General features: G+C 23.9%; 1 protein-coding gene across 1 annotated transcript in view; it reads right to left on the bottom strand.

The window, feature by feature from the left end:
- LOC129616612 (gamma-aminobutyric acid type B receptor subunit 1) overlaps window positions 1–23,827 on the bottom strand; it is a 197,409-nt gene that overhangs the window by 173,189 nt on the left and 393 nt on the right. Inside the window, exons 2-3 of the mRNA XM_055532246.1 lie at window positions 23,188–23,322; window positions 22,088–22,258 (exon numbers count right to left, since the gene is read on the bottom strand). Coding sequence (XP_055388221.1) covers window positions 22,088–22,258; window positions 23,188–23,322 — 306 coding nt within the window. The remainder of the gene's footprint in view (window positions 1–22,087; window positions 22,259–23,187; window positions 23,323–23,827) is intronic.

Genomic DNA, 23,827 nt, shown 5'->3' on the forward strand with positions numbered 1-23,827 from the left:
GGAATTTTAAATGCATTTGGACAAGGAGTTTTAATTAATATACGTCCTCAAAATGAAGGAAAAATTTATACAATATTTCGTAACAGACTTGAATGGTCTAAATTTAATGATACATCTGATCTTATATCTACTTGTTTAGCTAGTAAATATCCACATGAAACCGATCCAAAAGAAATCACAAAAATTTACGATTTTGTTAAGAAATATGAGATTATAATTTCAAAAATAAAAGAAAAAAATTTTGTAGAACCACTTCTTGTAATTGAATCAATGGAAAAAATTAAAGAAAAAATACAAATAAAAAATTTCGATTGGTCAGTTTTTGAACAATCACTTAAAAAATCATTATTTATTGAGGACAGACAAATTGAATTTGGATTTCAATTGGAAAATGATGATTTCCTTAAAGAGTTCATCAATTTATATGATTCCACTGATATAAATACAATACTTAATGTGCAAATTTTGCAACTTATAAGTTTTTTATTAGAACAGTTTGAACCTAAATTAATAGTAGAATTTGGCCGATTAGCTATTTTAAATCGAGTATGGACTGATAATTTAAATTCAGTGGCAACAATTGAAAGATATAAAACATTTTTAACTGATTTTAAATATAATTTAGAGAGTGCTTCAGAACTACATAATTTTGATGAAGAATATGGTGATGAACTTATAGCTGCTATACGTCATGTTTTAGATGATCATTCTAAAATTATAACAGAAGAAAAACTTGAAAATTATTATAAAAATTATAAAAATGGAGAATTTTATGAAAATCTTATATTTTACTTCCGTAGGATTATCGGAAATATTTTTAATCATGTGACTGGAGGACCAATACTTGACGATTTACTTCTTGGGAGATATGACCATACAATCGAATTTGATATAAAAAATAAACCATATTTATACTATTATTATGAAATTAGTTATAAACTATGGTATCAATTTTTCAGAAAAAATAAAATCATAAAGAGTACAATATCAATTAAAGAATGCTTGAATAAATTTGATTCAAATGATATTAGTGATTATGATATAAAAATGTTTGTAGCAACGTATGCATCTATTAAATCATATATGAATGGAACTTTTACAAAAAATCCACTTAGTAAAGAGCTAAAAATATTAGATAATTTATTGGAATCACGTAAATTATATTTCCTTTCAATAGCACAAAGATTATGCAGATATGATTATATTGATAAAAGAATTCGATCTTTCTCTGCTATAGAAAGTACTACAGAATTTAAAGAAACATTTGCTTGTTCAGATAAAAATTCAAAAATAAATCAATATACTAATGAAAATTGTAAAATTGAAGAATGTGACAGTGATTTTAAGAATATAGAAAATTTAATTCCATATAAAATAACTGAATGTTCAAAAAAACATTAAAATGAATTGTCAAAAAACAAGAATTGTTACATCAAATGTACTAAAAATTTTTATATAGAATATTTGAAATAAAAATATTGATTAAAATAAAAATTATTTAATTTTGGAAAACTTTTAATATAAAATTGTCATACAGTATTGAAATTAAATTGAGCATTTGATAAAGTAATATTAATTAGCTTGCTTTCAGAATCCAAATGACCAAAATGACTATGATTTTATCTTAAATTTTTAATTTTAAAAATCTAACTCAAAAAATATTCTACCATTTTACGTTGCCCTTAAGTAATTTTGAGTGCAGGTGAATAAATTCAAATTTGTTTTTATTTTCTTAGCACTTATAAGCTGCAAATCTATTATAAAGATGCACCTAAAAGTAAAAAACGGCAAAACGAAACTTTTATTTAGTTGTTTAAAGTATTAAAACTGATAAGTCATATATTTTTCAAAACTTTAAGTTTGCTAATTTTAAGCCCATTAATTTTCGAGCTTTATCGGCTAACCCATACATAAATGGGCGCATTCTCACAAATTTTTATTTTTAAATAAAAAAAATTTTCTTGTCTTATTTGATAATTTCACATCTACATAATTTATTGAATTGTTCAGACATTTTTATTTTGTTGTGTTGATAACACTTAAAATTTTGAAAATATAAACAAATGAATATCGTAAGAAATATTTAGTTTATTTGATTATCACATTCTGAACTGTATTTACTTTAAATATTCGGAAATTAAATTAAATGTTTGATTTTTTCTGTATTTAAACTTAAGTTAATTGAAAATGAAGCATATTTTTTTTATAGTTTCTTGGATTATCTTAATTAATACATTCAATATTTTCGGAAATCCAACAACAACCTCTCATTTCAATGAAGAAGATGTCATTAATTACATTAATGGTATTAAAGAAAATATTGATATTGCTATTGATCCATGTGAAAATTTTGAAAAATATTCTTGCGGAAAAATGAAATCTTCATATAAATCTGAACCATTATGGAATATTGATTCATTGAATCTTGTTAAAAATATATTTGCAGAAGACCATAATATTGAAAACCTAATTGAAAAACTTTTTATAAATGAAGGAGAACCGAAAACGAAATATGAAGAAATCGCAAAAGATTTTTATTTAGACTGTAATAGATATGTTAATGTTGCGATTTTTTCTACCAAAATAAAATCTATGTTTAATCAAATTGAAATATTAAAATCATATAAATCATTTCCAATAGAAAAAAATGTTCAAATTACTAGTAAACAAATAACTGAATTTGAAGTATTTTTAAATACACTTGGACAAGGTGTATTAATTAATGTACGTCCCATTAATAAAGAGAATGTATATATAACGTTTGGTTCTAAATTTGAAAAAATGAATTTAAATAATGTTACTGATTTTATACATGCCAGTTTATACAATAAGTCTCCAGAAGAAATTGATCAAGATGATGCAATTAAAATTTACAATTTTATCAATGAATCACAAAGGATAATATCTAAAATGAAAGACAACAGAATTGTTAATTTTAAGGAAATAGAATCGCTTGAAAATATGAAGAATAGAATACAATTAAAAAATTTCGATTGGTCAGTATATCAAGAGTTACTCAAAGAATCTATATATTTTAAAGATTTAAATGTTAAATTTTCATTTCGAGCAGAAAATGAAAATATTATTCAAGAATTTGCAAATTTATATGATATGACCGATATTAATACTATAGCTAATGCACAAATTTTTAACCTTCTAAATTTTTTAATAAAACAATTAGACTGCGAACTTATATCAGATATTGGTCGATTAGCTGTATTAAATAGAATATGGAATGATAATTTAAATTCCGAAATAACTATTGAAAGGTATAAAACATTCTTAAATGATTTTCAAGAGAATTTAAAAACTGTGTCGAATCTATATAAGTTTGACATGGAGGATGTCGAAATGCGTATAAATAAAATACGTTACATTTTAGATAATCATTCAAAAATAATTTCAATTGATGTACTTAATAATTATTATAAGGAATACAAAATTGGTGAATTTTATGAAAACGTTATCACTTACACTATTAAATATGTTGCATATGTTTTGAATCGTATTATTGGAATCGAAAAACAGGAAAGTGTATTACTTGGGACGTATGATCAAACAATTGATTTTGATATAAAAAATAAACCATATTTATATTATTATAATGAAATTAGTTATGCACTATGGTATCAATTTTTCAGAACAAATAAAATCATAAAGAATACAACATCAATTACAGAATGTTTGAATAAATTTAATTCAAATGATATTAGTGATTATGATATAAAAGTTTTTGTAGCAACGTATGCATCTATTAAATCTTTCATAAATGGTTCTTTTACAAAAAATCCAATTGATAAAGAGCTAAAAATATCAGATAATTTATTGGATTCACGTAAATTATTTTTCCTTTCAGTAGCACAAAGATTATGCAGATACGATTCTACATATAAAAGAGCTCGATCATTTTCTGCAATAGAAAATATTGAAGAATTTAATGAGGCATTTTCTTGTTCAGATAAAATTGCAAAAATAAATAAATATACTAATGAAAATTGTAAAATTGAGGCATGTGAAAATAATTTGAAGAAAATGCAAAATTTACTACCATATACTTTAACTGAATGTTAAAATAATCATAAAATATTGTTACCATAAATAATTTGTAACTATTATTAATAATTTATTAATAAATGATAACTATCAAATGTTATAAAAATGTCTAATTTAAAAATAAGAATCTTATTTGTTAAAAATCACATTCAATGTTGAGTGATGTAAAATCTAAGGTGCCTACTTACAAATATCGACAACTAAATTACTGAAATCGTTTTTATTATTAACGAGCGGTCACATATTTACTTGTCTTTAGTATAATACAAAATATCTTAAGATCTCTGTAAAAAGCTGTATTTATTATTTTAATATTCAAAGATGCAACGACATATTTTAAAATTACTCAAAGTACAACCATTTTTTTGCATTAATTATTTTAATATTGTGTATTGATAAGATTTTCGAATAAAATATGAAGTAATACCTTAAGATCCGCCCAGACTTCAAGTCTGAAATCAATTAACTTGCCAGGAATCCACAAAACCTCAATTACTTTATCATTGGTCAGGTTGTTTGTGGAAATACATATATGTATGTACATATGTCGCAACAATAAGTAACTATTAGATATATTTTCCATTCTGAATTGCGCTTCGAATTCTAAAGAAAATGTATTCCTCTTAGTACCAATAACGATTGCCTCTTTTCCAGTGCGTTATTTACTCATAATTATTGCATGTAATCGTTTAAAAAATTTGTTTCCATTAAATTTTTAAAATTTTCAGAATAATTTTTTTTGCTACAATTGTATAGCTTTTCATTTGATAATTTTAAAAACCTTTAGAACTTTTGATTAAGGTATAAAACTTTATTTTTAAAAGTTTAAAATTGCTATATCAAATATTTTGGATGGTTGATATGGTTTCCACTAACATATAATTATGCAATCATCTCAGTTCTACAGCACACCATGTTTATGTGTATGTATGTTTGTATATTAAATAGGAAATAATTTACTATTTAATAAAGCTTGACCTTTGTCTATTGCAGATTTTTTTCCAAAGAATATATTATTATTTGATAATTTGCGAAACAGTTATTTAGATTTAACAAAACAAAAATGTAATTTGACATTTCAGTGGTTGATATATCAATTAATAATTAATTTGACATTTTTAAATGGCTGTTTTATACATAAACAACTAAATCTTCGAATTATTGCAAAAACAGAGCCAAAGCGGTGATGAACAACGACGGCCGATTTCCGTTATGAATTAACCATATGGTAATTAATTTGCATATAACGTCACACACCAATAGAAACAGATATTGTCAAAAAAAAATGCTAGGTGTTAAACGGAAATTTAGCTATTTTACCGCTTGCGGTGTAATTTGCGACGGTATTTTCTCATTTAAATTTTAATGTGTATTCTTTATGAATTCTGATATTTAACCGTAGAAAATTGTTCTCATTCTGTCATATACCTGAATCGGAGTCTGATGGAAGTTGTTTATATCAAATCCGTTTGACGTCAGTCTTTGTCTGACAGCAAATAATAGAATTACACAGCGTCCAGCATTTTGCAAACGCAATTGCAAAGTAGTTGCAAACTATGCCATAAAACAGTCTTAATTGCTTTTAGTTCAGTTTCAATTTAGTTTTTATTCAAATTCACCATAATTATATTGTAACAATTTTGTATAATAAATAAAAATATAACAATTTAACATTAACAAACATAAGTTGTACATTAAATAATGCATAAAATATTATATAAAATATTCTTACAATTTGCATTTTGGATCTTAATTTTGGTCTTTTATTAGACGTCTTATAAGTTATTTATTATTGTCACATAATTTGTTTTTGAGAGTTCTATTCTTCAACATTTTTTGAATAATTTGTACTTAACAAAAACTTTGATATATTGACGGTTGAAGGTACTGTAAACTGAATTCTAATACAAAAAAGTTATTTCTGCTAGCTTTGAACATTTTTTTTCATCTTTCTAAGATCAACTTGAGCCATACGACATTATCAACAATTTTTGGTTTACAACTTAGATTACGTGACATTGCAATTTTTTGCAAGTGAAATTGCTAGCTAGTTTTATTTGCAAAATAGATGTCATCCAATTTTAATTAGATTTACTGGCAGATTTTTTAAACCACAAAATAAAATTTGACATTTTTTTGAAATCGAAATAAAAACATAATTTTTACATAAAACTACATAATTGAATATTGCAGTAATCGATAATTGCCGATGTAGAAGATGTTGCGCCCATCCCTATTATCATAAAAAATTTTCAAAGCGATACAGTTTGAATTTTTTTTTCAGTTTGAAAGTGCAAAAGTGAAAGTATAAAAAAAATTAGAGATTATTTTTGATTTATTTCTGATTTTGCTTAATAAATATATAATAAATATTTGTGCGAAATAATTATTTAAAATACAAACGAAAATAATATAATATTGGACAAAACAATGTAAGTACCTATAAATATATTTTACCTTCAATTCAAAACCAAAAATAATATAAGTGAGTGTAGAACTGAAAAATTTTCAGTTAGTCTTGGCGTCATATTTCGAACTGTACTTTTTACAGTTCGTTTCAGTTAAATTTGTTTCAGCGCACAAGTAAAAGTTTTAGCGAAAAATGTTAATTCATTATAAAATTTTCAAATCTTTATGTGTGATATTAATTTTTGCACATCAAACATTGGGAAATGTTATAGCAGATCACTCAAGCCATGATAACGATGTAATTGATTATATAACCGAAATGAAATCAAATATTGATACAAATATTGAACCTTGTGATGATTTTGCAAAATATGCTTGTGGGAATATGAAATCTTTAGAGAAAGCAATAAACGTATGGAATATAGAAAGTGTGATTGAAAAATATTTTGTTAATGGATCACCAATAACAAAAAATGAAGAAATCGTACGGGATTTTTATATGGACTGCCATAAATTTGTAGAAGAAGAAAGCCATTTTAATAAAATTAAAGCAATATATGAACAAATTGAATATTTACATAAATTTAAATCTTTTCCAATTGCAGAAAATGTTCAAATTACTAGTAAAGATATTACAGAATTAGAAGTAATTTTAAATTCATTTGGACAAGGAGTTTTAATAACCTTAAGTCCTGATAATAAAAAAGAATTATTGCATTTAACATTTGCTTCTAGATTAGATGTAACTAGTCCCAGTGACATAAGTGATTTTGTACATGATAGTTTATATAATAAGTCACCGGAAGAATATAATGAAAAAGAAAGTTTAAAAATGTTCAATTTCATCAATGAATCTCAAACGATAACATCTGAATTTACAGAAAGTTTTACTGAGAATTCAATAGAAATTTATTCATTCGAAGATATGCAGAAAAAAATTCAATTAAAAAATTTCGATTGGTCAGTTTATGAACAGACATTAAGAAAGACATTAAATTTAGAAGATAAGCAAACAAAATTTAAATTTGAAATTAGAAATGACAGTATACTTCAAGAGTTTACTAATTTATATGATACGACCGATGTAAATACAATAGTTAATTTACAAATATTTCAGCTATTGCAATTTCTTACATCAGAAGTGAAATGTACAAATCTTATAGAAATGGGTCGATTAGCTATTCTAAAAAGAATATGGAATGAAAATTTGAATTCTGAAGTAACTATTGAAAGATATAAAACATTCTTGGATGATTTTGAAATTGATTTCAAGAATCAAATTGAAAAGTTTAAATTTGATTATAAAACTGATTTCATTAATATGCTTATAAATAATACACGTTATGTTTTAGCTAACCATTCTACATTATTAACAGAAAAAATATTAAATGAACATTATAAAAATTATAAAACAGGGAAATTCTATCAGAATATTTTAGTTTATTTCAATAAAATGGTAGGAGAAATGTTAAAACATATTTTTAAAGATGAAGTAGAGCAAATTGGTATATTCATGGGAAAATATGATGTTTCTATCGATTTGAATGTTAAAAATAAACCATATTTATATTATTATAATGAAATTAATTTTGCTGAATGGTATCAATTTTTTAGAACAAATGAAATCATAATGAATATAACACCTATAACAGAATGTTTTAACGAATTTTCTTTAAATAATTTTACTGATTATGAAACACGAATAGTTTTGGAAACACATGCATCTATTAAATCTATTATGGATTCTTATTTGACTCGAGACCGGCTAACAAATGAATTTAAGCTATCTAAAGATTTACTGGATTCAGATAAATTATTTTTTATAGCTTTAGCTCAAAGCTTTTGTCGAAATAGTCATTTTGATAGAAATGATCCATCACATTTTGCTATAACAAACCTTAAAGAATTTAATGATGCTTTTTCATGTTCTAATCAGAACACTTGGTATAATAAAAATATTTGTAAAATTGAAAGATGTGAAAATGATTTAGATAATGTGCCAGATTTATTGCCACATTATATTAAATTTAAATGTTCAGATAAAAACTGAAAGAATTTGTTTTTTAATTAAAAAAAAATAAATTAAAATTTGTATTTGAAATAATTTTTTTTATTTTTTTTATTTATATTAAGATTTTAAGTTTAACCTTACCAATGACTATGGTAAGGTAAAACTATGTAGGTATGTAAAACCCAAATCATTTTGACTATATCCAAGAAAAAATTTAACGAGCATAAAAAATTTTATTTTAAATATTTTGGAACATTTGTCTTTTAGGTTTCTTTAAAATTAAACACCATTCGAAGCAAGAAATAAAAACTCAAACTGTTAAATGACTGATCAGAGCATTTTAAACGTGGTAAAAAACGTATCTACCTGCAAACTTTTTGAATTTATTTCTATTACGATCAACAAATATTATTTTTAATTATAATAACATGTAACAAGATCAAAACTAAAAATTTTAACATTATTAATTTTAAGACTTTATTATTTCATTAAAAAAATAATATTGTTAATATTGTTTTTGTTATACTAACAGGGAAAACTTTACAAAATTAAAAATTATCAGTTTGTTTTGAAAATCCGTGACCTTTTGTAGTTTTCGGCGATCTAACATTGAATTTTAGAATAATTTAAACAGCCTAACAATAAAATATCATAATATACATATAGTAATAGTACATATTACAAAATCTGAAATTTATTTTTAGATTCAAAACTATTATGCGGTAGAGTTTTTAAATACCATTTTAGTTTTATTTTATGATTCAATAGAAATTGTTTGATATCGGAATTTTTACAAAGATTATTTTAAAAATTAATTTTTTTGCTACATTTTTTTTACAAATAAAAATGTTTTGTAATTTTAATATTTTAGAAAATTTTTTTTATATATTGCTGTTATATTGTATATTAATTGTTTATAATCAAATTCAAATAAATTGTAAGATTATTGAAAACAATGATAATGATACCATTAATTATATTAATGAAATTATGAATAATGTTGACAAAACTGTTGATCCTTGCAATAATTTTGAAAAATATGCATGTGGTTATAATATGAAATCTTTAAAAAAGCCTACAATACAATTATGGGATATGAAATCATTAATTGAAGATTTTTATATTGATAATGAAATAATATTAGAAAATGAATATGATAAAATTGTTAAAGATTTTTATTTAGATTGTAAAAAATATATTGAAAATTCAAATAATATATCAAAAATTAATGCGATATTTGAACAAATTGAAATTTTAAAAAAATATAGAACATTTCCAACAATAAATAATAATATTACAATTAGAGATATTTCTGAATTAGAAGCACATTTAAATACAATTGGTGAAGGTGCTATAATTATGATAAGACCAGATCAATATGGCAATATGTTTTTAACATTTGATTCACAAATTCATTTAGATCATTTAAATAATATTACAGAATTTTTAAATTATAATAATGAATTTTATAAAGAGAATAATAATATTATAAATATTAATGATGATTTAAATAAATTAATAAATTTTGTAAATCAATCGCAAATATTAAATTTAAAACAAATTAATAATATTGAAAATAATAATAATAACGATAAAAAAATAGAATCAATTGAAATTAAATCATTTAATGATATAAAAATGCATATACCATTAAAAAATATTGATTGGAATATTTTTGAACAAACATTATTAGAAAAATTTAATATTAAAAATAAAGAAATTAATTTTAATTTTCAAATTAAAAATCAAAAATATTTAGATGAATTTTTAAATTTATATGATTCCATTGATATGAAAACATTAATTAATTATCAAATTTTTAAATATATTAATTTTTTAATAACAAAAATTGATTGTACATTAGTTAGTCAATTAAATCGTTTACCAATATTAAAGCATATATGGAATAATAATCTTAATTCAAAAGAAACTATTAAAAAATATAAAAATTTTTTAAATGATTTTAAAATTAATTTTAATAATACATTAAAAAATTTATCACCATCACCATACAATAATAATTACGATATAAATTTTATATATAAACTTTTAAATAAAATAAATTTTATTTTATCAAATCATAATAATTTAATTACTGAACAATTAATTAATAATTATTATAAAGATTATGAATATGGAAAATTTTATAATAATTTTATGAAATATTTTTATAAATTTATTTCAAATATAATTAAATTATTACAAGAAGGTAAAGATGATGAAAATTTATTAGCTGGATCATATGATATTACAATACCATTAAATATTAAAAATAAACCATATTTATATTATTATAATTATTTAAGTTTTGAATTATGGAATCGTTTTTATAAAGTAAATCATTTAATTAAAAATAAAACTTCTATAATTAATTGTTTAAAAACTATAACAAAAGATGATAATGATAGTAATATACAAAATGATATTAAAAATAATTATAAAATTGATATTTTTTTAAATATTTATGCATCAATTAGATCAATACTAAATAATGGTTATTCTATAAAAGATTTTTTATCTAATGATTTTAAATTATTAGAAAATAATTCAATTGAATCAGATCAATTTTTCTTTATAACTTTAGGTCAAAGTTTTTGTCAGAATTATCAAAATGATAAAAATAAATTAATATTTTATACATTTAAATATTTAAAAGAATTCTCAGATGCATTTTCATGTTCAAGTCAATCGAATATGAACCAATATAATAAATCAAAACAATGTAAAATTGAATATTGTAAAAATGATTTTAATTTTATAAAACAATTAATACCATTCGATTTAAATGAATGTAAACTAAAATAAAAATTGAAAATTAATAGTTGAAGTTAGAAATTATGGACGATACTGGGACCTTCTTTCTTAACGTTTAGCTACTTTACGGTGGTAATAAATAATAGTGTTCATTAATGTTTCTGATTCAATTTTAACCCCGTATCTCAGTAATATAACAAAAAAAAAATGTTTTATTTTCAAGTTTTATTTTATTAGCGAAAAATAAAATTATTAAATTTTTTCCTTTTAAAAAACAGTATGGAATAATTAAAAAAAGGAATTTTATTTATTAAAATATTAAAATATTTTCTGAGAGCATAAAAAACGATTCCCTGTATTAGCAACGTAGGTAAAAAAAAAAAAGTATAGCAGTTAAGGGTTAAACAATAAAATCTATAGTTAATAATGTTAATGAATAGTTGTAATTTAATTAAGTTTTAATATTATAAAAATAATATATTGCAATGAATTAAGTTTCCGGATTTCCTGATGTTTCTATAATTATATAGGTTCACGTTAAACAAAGTTTATATGAACAAAAATTGTTCAGAATTTTAAATATTAAAAATAGATTTATATTTAGATTTGAAAAATTTCAATGTACATTTTTTAATCGTTTGGTGGTGACCTACACAGCTCCTTTAGGTCGTTTAAATAAGTGATTTTCGAATCAAAATTTGGCTTATCACAAACCTTTTTTTTTATTATGAAATATAAAAAAAAAATTTTGCACAAGCAAAATTATTATATAATTATTTAAAAAAAATAAAAATTTTCCAAAAAATTGCTATAAATAAAAGAAACGATAATAAATTTATTTTAGTAACTTAGCAAATTTGAAAGTTTTGCTCCGTGTCGTGGTGCAAAAAAAAAAATTCGCATTAGAAAAATGTTAAAACAAAAAAATATTTTTATAATATTTTCAATTGTATTTATTGGCTCAAATCTTGTCTTATGTAATTCAATTGCAAATGAATATTATGATGATGATGATTATATGCATCAAGCTTTTATGCAACAAGTCTTAAATAATATAGACACTTCAGTACATGCTTGTGAAAATCTTGCAAAAAATGTATGTGGTAAAATGGACATTTACAACAATTACAACAATAACAACGACAATAATAACAATAATAAATTTAATAAAATGGAATATTATTTAAAAAGAAATTTTATTGAAACTGATTTAATAAAATCAGAAAATAATAATTATCAAATTATTTATGATATTTATAAAAATTGTAATAGAGCAAAAATTTTACATAATAATAATGATTTTTCATATATTGAAGAAATTTTTCAACAAATTGATATTTTAAAATTATATAATTCATTTCCATTTATTAATCATAATGATAATAATATAAATGGAGATAATATTGCTGAATTAGAGGCTTATATTAATATAATTGGTGGAAAATCTTTATTTAATGTTGTACCATATAATAATACTGTTGGATTTATATTTCCAGCTTCTTTATACGATTTGCAGAATATTACACAATTTGAATATTTAAATTTTACTGAAAATTCTAATAATTATTTAAATTCAACTGAAATACAAAAAATATATGATAATATGTTAAATTTTGGTAAAGAATTTCCAAAATTAAATTCCGATTCAAATTTAATTAATATAAAATCAATTAATGAACTTAAAAAATTAATACCATCAAAAAATTTCAACTGGGATAAATTTAATAAAATAATTACAGAGAAATGGAATTTAAATGTATTACCTGAAAATTATAATTTTATTATTGTTAATTATGATCAACTTGAAAAAATTATAAAATTTATTGATCAAATAGATATTGAAATTTTAATTAATTTAGAAATTTATAAATTAATATATAGTTTAAAAAAAGAATCTTTTTGTAATAAACCAGAAGTATATTATAGACATATTTTATTGAAAGAAATTTGGAAAGAAAATTTATCATCAGATAAAGTAATAAAAAAATATACAGAATTTTTAAATGATTTTGAAATTGAATTTAATCGTACTATTGAAAATAATTTTGTACATATAAATTCAGAAGAATTGTTATATAATCTTATAGGGAGACAACGTTATCTATTAAAAAATTATCAAAATATTATTACAGAAAATAATATAAATGATTATTATAAAAATTATGAATTTGGAAAATTTTATAAAAATTTAATAACACATAATATTAATTTTGCTAATTCATATTTTAATAGCTTATTAACAAATAATACAATAATGAATGATTTTCTTTTAGGTCATTATGATTATATTATTGATTATGATATTAAAAATAAAACTGATTATTATTATTATTCTGCTATTAATTACAATTTATGGCATGAATATTATAAAATTTTAATGGAAAATAAAATACATAATGAAACTATAATTGATAATTGCTTTGAAAATTTAAAACATAATAATGATCTTTTATTATCATCTGATAAAAATAATTTTATTTATGCATATAATGCATTTAAATCAACATATACTAGTTTTAATACATATTATGTAAATACAAATAAAAGTGAAAAATATAAAGCTAAAAATACTCCAAGAGTATTTCTTACTTTAGTGTTAGGTCAATATTTTTGTAATAATGGTATATTTGATAATAATGAACCAGAATTTCAAGTTATAAGATATTTAAAAGAATTTGCAGAATTATGCCCAAATAATACATTAAATGAAATTTGTTATATTGAATGAATACAAGATTTATATTTTAATTATATAAAGTTTTATAAATGTTTTTTTTTTTTTTTTGTTAATTTAAAATGAATTTAATAAAAATATGAATTGAGAAAATTGTATAAGATTTGAAATTTCTTTAAATTGTTTTGTTTATTGTTCTATTTGGATTCCTTTAGTTAAAGAAAGTTGAAAGTAGAAAATTTAGTTATTATTTAGCATCTGCAAAATATAAAGTAAGCGCATGTTTAAGTGTACATACGCCTAACAGATGGCGCGGAACGCGATCCAAAAATATTTCGTCACACAAATTAATTGGCATACTTTTATTAAAAAGTGGAAAAGACTGAATAACTGTGATGGTTCATGATAGAATTGAAAACACATAAATTATGAATATTCTATTGTACCTATTCTATCTACATAAGTGTACATACAATATAAAATATTGCCATCTCTTTAATTATATTTAAATAGTACTTTAAGATTTTTCTACAGAAATACTTATAGAATAAAATATTTACCTTAAAATAAAAAAAAAAGTTATTGTCAATAAACTTAAATCTAAATCTAAAATCTAAAATTGCCAATTTGAAACATAGCCAATATTGTAATATTCTTCAGTATATAAGTTTAAAATATATAACAGTTAAATAAATACTTTTAGATTATGTGTCATTTATTTATTATATTATAGGCTTTTATGTTACGTCCCAAAAGTTGTAAATACAACTTCCGTCTCTACTGATTTGGCGGACAAGTATTCGTCAGAGCTTAAGCTTAAGCGGTTATAGTATTTGAAGATTCATACAGGGCTGACTTATTGTTGTTCGAATTTTATCTTATAGATGGCGGTAAAGCTCCATTTTTTGGCATGAGTAAATATTTCCTAATATCTGAGGAGATTCAATAAAGTTATAATAAGCCAATAAACCTACATATAACAATTTTTGTAGAAATAATTTGTGTTTGCCAATTTACATACATATCTAGTATAATATTATAAATTTGTCTATATAAAATTCTATATTAAAGATTATCTCTGTGTACTTAGAAACACGGAATAATTTGCCAAAATTTTTCTCCTTTTCTAGAACTGCACAAAAATAGTTTTTTTTTTCTTCATTAGAATAATTAATACCTTAAAAAATTCCGATTGAAATAAAAAATAAACTATATCGGATTGGAAATTTACGAGATCTAAATAAATAAATTTTTATTATCTCCCAACTTGAAAAATGTACCTACTCTGGAAGATGAATATGTACATAACTTCAAAAAAGATAATAGACACACAATCAATTAAAAAGCTTTTGTATTGTGTATTTGCTACTATAGACAGTAAGTAGAAGATGTGAGGAGAGTTGAAAAGATTTCCATTTTATTTTTGTTCAATTGAAAAAATTAATTTGTTATTGAACAGTGGAAACGCACGACATACAAAATATACGCCTTTGCTCTAAACCTAATTTTCTTTAAGATTTGTGTACTCTAGATTTTATTTATAGTTTTATAGAACAATTTTAGTTTGACCATAATGTATTGTCATCCGTAAATAAAGAGTATTATACACCAAATCAGAAAAGCAAAAAATTTGAAATACAAGTCTACTCCACATAAACCCTTGATAAATGGCCGCAATAGAAGAATAAAAAATTTTATGTTTAATTTTTAGAAATAAGAAAGAAATATGAACAAATTTCCATCCTTTTAGTAATTCACTTGAAATTTAAAATGAATTGCAATGTTAAAAGTTTGTATTACGACGAATAAGCGCAAAAACATCCTCTTTTCATTTATTTTTCCACTATTTATAAGTTACACATATATACGAAACAGTATAAAATATTAAAAGTCAAGGAATCCCATTATAACAAAATGCATAAATATTTGGTCTTGTATATGTATATAGGTACAATCTCAGATTTTGTAATTTATTATAGCAGAGGGATTTTAAAACTGAATTGTACATAAACTCAAAAATTCAATGAAAAGAATATATTCTTATCTATGTATATACGAGTACATATTACATATTTAGGTGTATAAAATGAAAACAATTTGATTGTATGGGTATTAACACCGTCAATGAATGAAAAAGAATTGAAAATAAAAATTGCATGTTTGCATTCTATTAAAAATTGCATTCATTTTTATAACTTGTGTAAACAAATACTACTTATTTTTTTCTTTAAAACTGAATATTATGTACATACGTAAATAATGTATATAGGAATGAACAAGTTTTATAAGAAAATATATGAAATCACAATGCACAATATAAAATTCAACTGTTGAGATTAATATAGAAATCTTATTGTTGTAAGGATTTTAATTAAAATTGAAATAAAAAAATTGTTCTTCCAACACCTTAAGGAAATTTAAAATATTTTATACAATAAAGTGATTATTACCCTATACGAGAGTCACTATTTATATTTCGGGTCTAGCAATAAAAAACAAACATTTATCATTGGAAATGGTTTTATTGTTTTTCAAAATATTCCCCATGAAGATCAATACACTTTTGCATGCGCTGAAACCAATTTTCGTAGCACTTTTTCCACTCCGATTGAGACACCTCCAAAACATGGTTTTTGAACGCATCGACTGCTTCTTCAGGTGTTGAAAATCGTTGTCCACGCATTTTTTTTTTGATGTGAGGGAATAAGAAGAAGTCATTGGGTGCTAAATCAGGACTGTACGGCGGATGACCCATCAATTCGACATTTTGAGTGCTCAAATAGTCCATTGTTTCAGCTGATTTGTGAGAGCTTGCATTGTCATGATGAAGAATGATTCGCCGGCGCTTGTTTGTTTTCCTTATTTCTTCGAAAACTTTCGGCAAACAGATGGTGGTGTACCATTCAGAATTGACCGTCCTACGTTCCACTAAAGGTACTGTGGCCACATGACCGGTTATACCAAAAACAAAAAGGCGATCATTTGCTTCGATGTGCTTCTTCCATGAACAACTTTTGTTGGATTTGGCTCGTCTTGGAACACCCATACGGTCGATTGCTGTTTCGTTTCGGGCTCATATGCATAGATCCATGATTCATCACCTGTGACTATCTTATAAACGTCTTTTGACGCACCGCGATTGAATTTTTTCAACATTTCTTTGCTCCAATCGACACGAGCCTTCTTTTGTGCAATCGTCAAATTTTTTGGGATCCATCGACAACACACCTTTTTCACGGCAAGATGTTCATGCAATATCTTATGTACGCTGGTGGAACTAATGCCCAAGGATGCCTCAATTTCACAGTATGTCACATGCCGGTCCATCATTGTCATTTCGCGCACAGCATCGATGGTTTCCGGCAAAACGACCGAAATTGGCCGACCTTCACGAAATTCATCCTAGAGAGAACGGCGTCCGAAACCAAACTCTTGGTACCAGCGATTTACAGTGGTTTTTGATGGTGCTTCATCACCAAAAGTCGAAACAAGTTGATCGAGACACTCTTGTCTCGATAATCCGCGCCGAAAATCGTAAAAAATCATCGCACGAAAATTTTCACGGGACAATTAAATTTTTTGACCGAGATGAATTTTTCAAGTCACTGTAAACAAAACAATTCACGTTCTTCACGTTCTGAGTGAAGTTGTCCTAAAAAATGTCAAACTTTCCAATGGAAGTGTCAGATCACTGGCAGCACTAGTATTGCCAGGACCCGAAATATAAATAGTGACCCTCGTATAACAGTAATTTCGAAAATGAAAATATACTATATGTTCAAATTCGAAAATAATAGAATGTTCAAATTTTCTCCGTTCAGAAACGGAGAGAGGAAATTCAAATCTATGTTTGCTAATATGCTTTAGACAACCGTTATACGAGTATAAACCGTTAAAATTGAGTAATAATGGTCCAAAATGTTGACATGACTATATTTATAAAAAAATATTCTAGCTAAAGTTCGAACTAGATTGACGTTTCATAATTCCAACAAAACTGTTCTAGTTTATTAATAAGCTACATAGTTTAATAACAACATATCGATCACTACTCAGAGATCTCAAAGGTGGGGTGTCACTTAATTCAATACTTAATAATTTATTGTTATGGGCAGTACAGTATTTATACGGTTAAATTTATCTAACTCATTTTCGAAGTCAACTCTCTACCTACACTCATTTTAATTCAAATGAATTTTCGAATAGATTTTAACTATCGGTCATAAAATTTAATGTGCATTCCGAGTAATTTTTCATGATTTTCTTTAAAAGAATAAAATATATCCGATGAAAACGTTTATCGAAATTTTGAAGATATATTTTGTGTAACAAATATATTTAAGAATATTGTAATACCGCTCTTGTTTTTGTAATGAAAGCTAAAAGAAATAAAAAAATTTTCAAGAAAATTTATGTTGGTTATACAAATATATTGGTTTATAATCCTTGTGGGAAATCATTTACAAAAATGTTACTGTTACTATTTCCGTAAATATTTAAATTGTTGCATTATTGGTTTTTAAATAATTTACAAGGGTTATTTTTTTTATGATTTTTCAGGGAAAATGAAAAGAAGAGAAACTGAATAACAATTCAAATAAATTATGATAAAATACTTGGGGAAATAATAAAAAATAAAGTTGAGAAAAATAGGTTGCTTGAGTTGAATAAAATATTTTTTTTTCAATAAATTGTTATATAAAATATATATATATATATATATATATATATATATATATATATATATATATATAATTATATATATATATTATATATATATATATTATGTATATATATATATATATATATATTATATATATATATATTATATATATATATATATATATATATATATATATATATATAAGGAAATATTAATTAGAATTAATGAATTCTATTTTTAATTTTTACAATATTTTTTACTAGAATGAAGGACAGAATTATAAGACTTGAATAAGTTTTATGGAGCATGACATTTTATATGACTCATAGTGGACAGTAGAAAGAGACAGTAGTAATTGAAAATAAATTTATTTTAAAAATTTAAATTTTGCGAGCTCAATATTTTAGAGAGCTCAATATAAAATTTCGAAAATTTCAAAAGATATTTCAAATATAATGAGAAGATGCTGCTAATGAGCTGATTTACACGTTTATTCATTGAGCGTATGCAAAACATTTACCTTGTGCTTCTCAAACACAAACAAATTTTATTTTTATAGTAGAGAGGATATGAGAAGCATAAAATATAAGGCTCAATATATACTTGTACAAACACACCCAGTAAATTTACCAAATTCTCTTAAATAATTACGAGTATAAATGTTTAGCAAGTGCATGTGGTTGTGGTAGGATTAATTTGACAAATTGATTTTTTAGTTTTTCTTTTTTTTTTCTCACAGAGTTCGTTGGGTGTAAAGATTATTCATTTTTACATGTTGAGTTGTTTGTTCTGTGTATTTATATACTGTACACTGTAAAAAATTTGCTATAAAATTACTGATAAAAGCATGCTGAGAGCAAAATATTACACAACCGTATAATAAATTTATATTATAGTCAAATAACAAAAATCATATTTGCCAACGTATCTGTTCTACTCTCTCATGATTTAATATTTGATATGGTAGTAGTATTAATTTTTTTTTATTAAAATCAGAGGGTATCTGTAATTTTCCTTGATTATACCGACTAGTATTTGTAGTTGTAGTAATTTTAGAACTACTTTTAGCACAGTGTAGCATGTCCTTATTTTAAATTTATTCCAAAAATTTTAATCTTATTATAAATTAGCAAATTCAGCCGTATAAATTAGCAAATAAAGCGTATAAAAAAAAATTTTTAATTCTCCCTTAAACAGTTTATGATGAGAACATGAAAAAAAAGTTACTAGTGAACAGGAACGGTCTTGCGATCTCATATTATATTAAAATAAATTTAAAATCTTTAAGGCTTTATAGCTATAAGTAAAAGAAGGTACGTGTTTTCATATCGAGGAACTCCAAAAATTTTGGTTCTTAACAAACATTTTTTTTTTTGAAAATTCTAGTCTCAATGAAAAAGGAAAATTTAATTTTCTATTATATATTTCAATATATTTTATATAGATATTATAAATCCATTTAGAAAGGATTTATAATCATAGCATTTATACGTATAACTAATATTTTATATATTGACATAATGTTATATTAACATAATTCTTTGGAAACTTTTATATGGATCTCATACCCTCTAAAAAAATATTTCAATATTATAGTTTAATAACACGCACTCATATACACAACCTACATTATTAAACTGAATAAATTTATACACTGACAAAATTATATAGTAGATTTTTGTATATAGAGTGTTGTTATACTTAATATTATTCATTATAAATAAACCATCTTGTTGTTGAAGGTTAAGTTGACCGACCTCCCGTGACTTGATTTTAAATAATTTGTTATGAAATTTTTTTTTTAAAAACTTTTTCTTTACATTTTATTTCGAATGGAGGAGTTTTCGTTCTTTTGTTATATACTTTAAATATTAATATAAAATTATTTTATAATATTTTCTCGGGCGAGGTAACTTGTGAGGCAACCTTGCTTATTAATCGGTCGGGTCACACGTCATCGTGCAAGGTTGGGTCAAAGACCTGTGTGGGGACGAGGGAGTTTGTACCAAGAACTAAATTTTTCAAACACATGGGGATGTACCCCAGTGTCTTTCAGCCTTGAAATATGGTATAAGAAATCGGAGGTCTTGATCATGTCAAACAGTCGGGTTGATATCAAAGTGCTCACTTTATTTGCAGTATTCTTCCAGGCAGTATGGAGCTGTCTTGAGAGACTCAACAAATTGGGTAGATGCAACGACAGTGCGGTATGTACCGAAACAGTTGGCACGGAAAGAAATGGTACGGCCGACAAATTAGCGAGAAGAAGGCTACCCCACTTCTTAGATCAGAGCCCTTTTGCGAAATCGGACCACATGCTGTTAAGAAAGAGGGGGAGGGAGGAGGTGGTCTCAGTATACTTTCTGATAGATTTTTATGTTCTCACCCGCAGGAGTGGGAGTTTTGTAAACTAAGTGTATTGTGTACATTTAAATGGAACGCAACAAACAAAAAAATTTTTTTTTTTTTTTTCAAATTTTTCATAAACTGTTTTTGAATGTCACAAAGGTTAATATTGCAAAGGATTTTTAAGGCCATATTATAATATACGAGAATCAGATAGATTGTTAAAAAAAAACGAAAATAAAATTTTAGTAAAACACAACAAAATTAATTGAAAGGGTGAAAGGGACACTAAGAAAACAAACTCTGAACTTTTCATTCAGTTTTATGGAAGAAATGAAAATTATTTGATAGGCGAGATGATGTGGTTTTAGGTTGTAGTCAAATTAACGCAATTTGTTGATTTTATATGGAGCTATATAGATGTACCTTTTAATTTCCGTTCATAGCAATTTATAAATATAGTCTTTAATAAATTTATGTTATTTGATTATCGTTTTCTATATAGTCCTTTTTTGCTTTTCCTCTTTATAATATAGCAAAAATTGAAAGGACATTAAATTTAATAGTTCGCTATTAGGATATAATTAAGAAACAACAAAGAACATTTTAATTTTAAGAATTTTTATAGTAAAAATGTTTTGTCATAAATTTGTTAAATTAATATTAATAAAAGTTTTTGTGCGTTATTTTGTTTCTTAAATAAAGAGGAAGAAATAAATAAAATTTAATAGGATATCGCATATTTTCATAAATAATATGAAATTATTGGAGAATTTTCAATAAAATTGTTGCAAATTAGGACCAAAATGTCTACAAATAAATTAGTTGATAGTACCTATATAGGTTTTTAGCTTCTTATTGAGTAAATTTTAAAGAAAAAAAGTAAATTGGATAAAAAACATAATTATGTAGGTATAGTAATTTTATAATTAATATCTAGACCGTTCTAAATCACACTTGAAATGAAATTCTATTTTTGGAAATCGTAACCATATTTACAATTAAGCAGAATTGTTTTAATAAATAATTTCGAATTTGAATTTATGGTAATAATATAATTGAGCAATTTGAAATTATTTTACATATTATCAATTCAAATTCAGCATAATTTTTTTAATTCTTTTTTTTAAAATTCGAGAATTCGAAATAATTAAATTAATTAATTTTGTAAGCTTACCGATATGAAGACCTCTTCAGCTTGTTGTAATATGGCAACACGTGACCAACCAAATTTTTTCATTAATTTTATTCTAGTTGGATTATGTACGGTGGCTGATGGGTGGGTACGAAATAATGTAGGAAATCTGCTACGATCTGATAGTGCTGGACTCGATGCACCATAACAAAGCTAAAAATAAAATAAATTAATAAGTATATAATAATATATAATATGCTTTTATTAAATCATAAAATTAGAAATATACTTGCGGAAACCCGTATATAATATAGGGTAGTACTTACATAACGTACATACATATGTATATAAAAAAAATACCTAACCTATTGCAAGAACCTTACATACATGCCAACATAGATCTAATAAATCAAAATTTTGTATAGTTTAATGTTATTTCGTTAATCGTTCCTATATATCGTCAAATTAACAGAAAAACCTTTAATAACTTGGAGTATCCATGTAAAATTTCACATTAACGGAATATTAGAGATATTTTGGGTTCAGTTTAAGTACTTGGAAACAATACTGAATTCAGTTTATATTCGTGTTCGGTTAATTCAAGTAACTTGGTGTAGTCGCATTTTATAGCAATTCCTAACCAGCTTCGATTTTTCTTGTATTTGGTTGCCTTCTCCATGTTTTTAGCGATTCCGAATTATGAATACCCACACTTGCTAAAAATATTTGAACTTGTTTTGCTCAATTTGTTTAACTCTGATCTCAAAATCAAAAAATAATCTATTCATTAACTCAAAAAATGAATACTCTACATATATTAATTTTTTTTTTCTAATTACAAATAAATTTAAGTTTCTCGAAATTTTTAATAAAAAATTTTGTTTTTAAAATCTTACTTTGATCAAAATTTAATTTCTAAAATAAATCATCCATATTTCATAAAATAATAAAATTATAATTCTTCGGTTATAACTCATAATAATTTTTGTCAGCTTCTTTAACGCAACCTAACTTTTTTTTGTATAACTAAGTAAGAGTTAATTAGGGAAGTTCCGATATTGAATACCTTTCTGCATTTAGTATTCCTCATTAAATCAAATTGTATGTAAGTACTTGATAAAATATTTTATCAATTTACTTACCACGATTAAATTCCACATTTTTGCAGCTTCGGCAACTGTTGTACAAACCGTACTACAGCCAGCTAATAACATTAATTTTTGTGGACTATTATATAAAAGATTGTACATCACACTAGCTCCCAATCCTGGTTCACACTGCAAAGAAAAAATTAAAGAAATATATTTTAGCTTTACTGAATATATTTAATTTTATGTATGCATGTGGGTATATTAAAGCCTATGGTGTATTCAATAAAATAATAAAATCTTTTATTAAATTTCTTTTAAAATGATCTTAAATTTTCTAATTTTTATCAAAAAAATATACAGAACGCTAAGTGTATTGGAAACCAAACAAAAAAGTAAATTCTATTAGAAAATTATATAATGGATTCCCAAGATATAAAATGTTTATTGTACGGATGAAAAAAACAAAATTTTCTATTATTTTAATCATTGTTTGTTGAAGAAGAACTTTGAATGTACAATAATCTACTCATTATATGTGGCCATTATGGTTATTTAACAAAGCAGGACAGTATTAAAAGGCTGCTTTTTAGCTAACAATTTGTGTTTGGAATGGCAACGTTCCCGATTTTAGTGCGACAACTCGGGCTTTCAGTAGCGCACAGATTTTCTTTGCCTTATGAGTGAATGCAGT

This window comes from Condylostylus longicornis, unplaced genomic scaffold (genome assembly GCF_029603195.1).
Source record: "Condylostylus longicornis isolate FDR11 unplaced genomic scaffold, ASM2960319v2 ptg000005l, whole genome shotgun sequence".
Classification (NCBI taxonomy): domain Eukaryota; kingdom Metazoa; phylum Arthropoda; class Insecta; order Diptera; family Dolichopodidae; genus Condylostylus; species Condylostylus longicornis.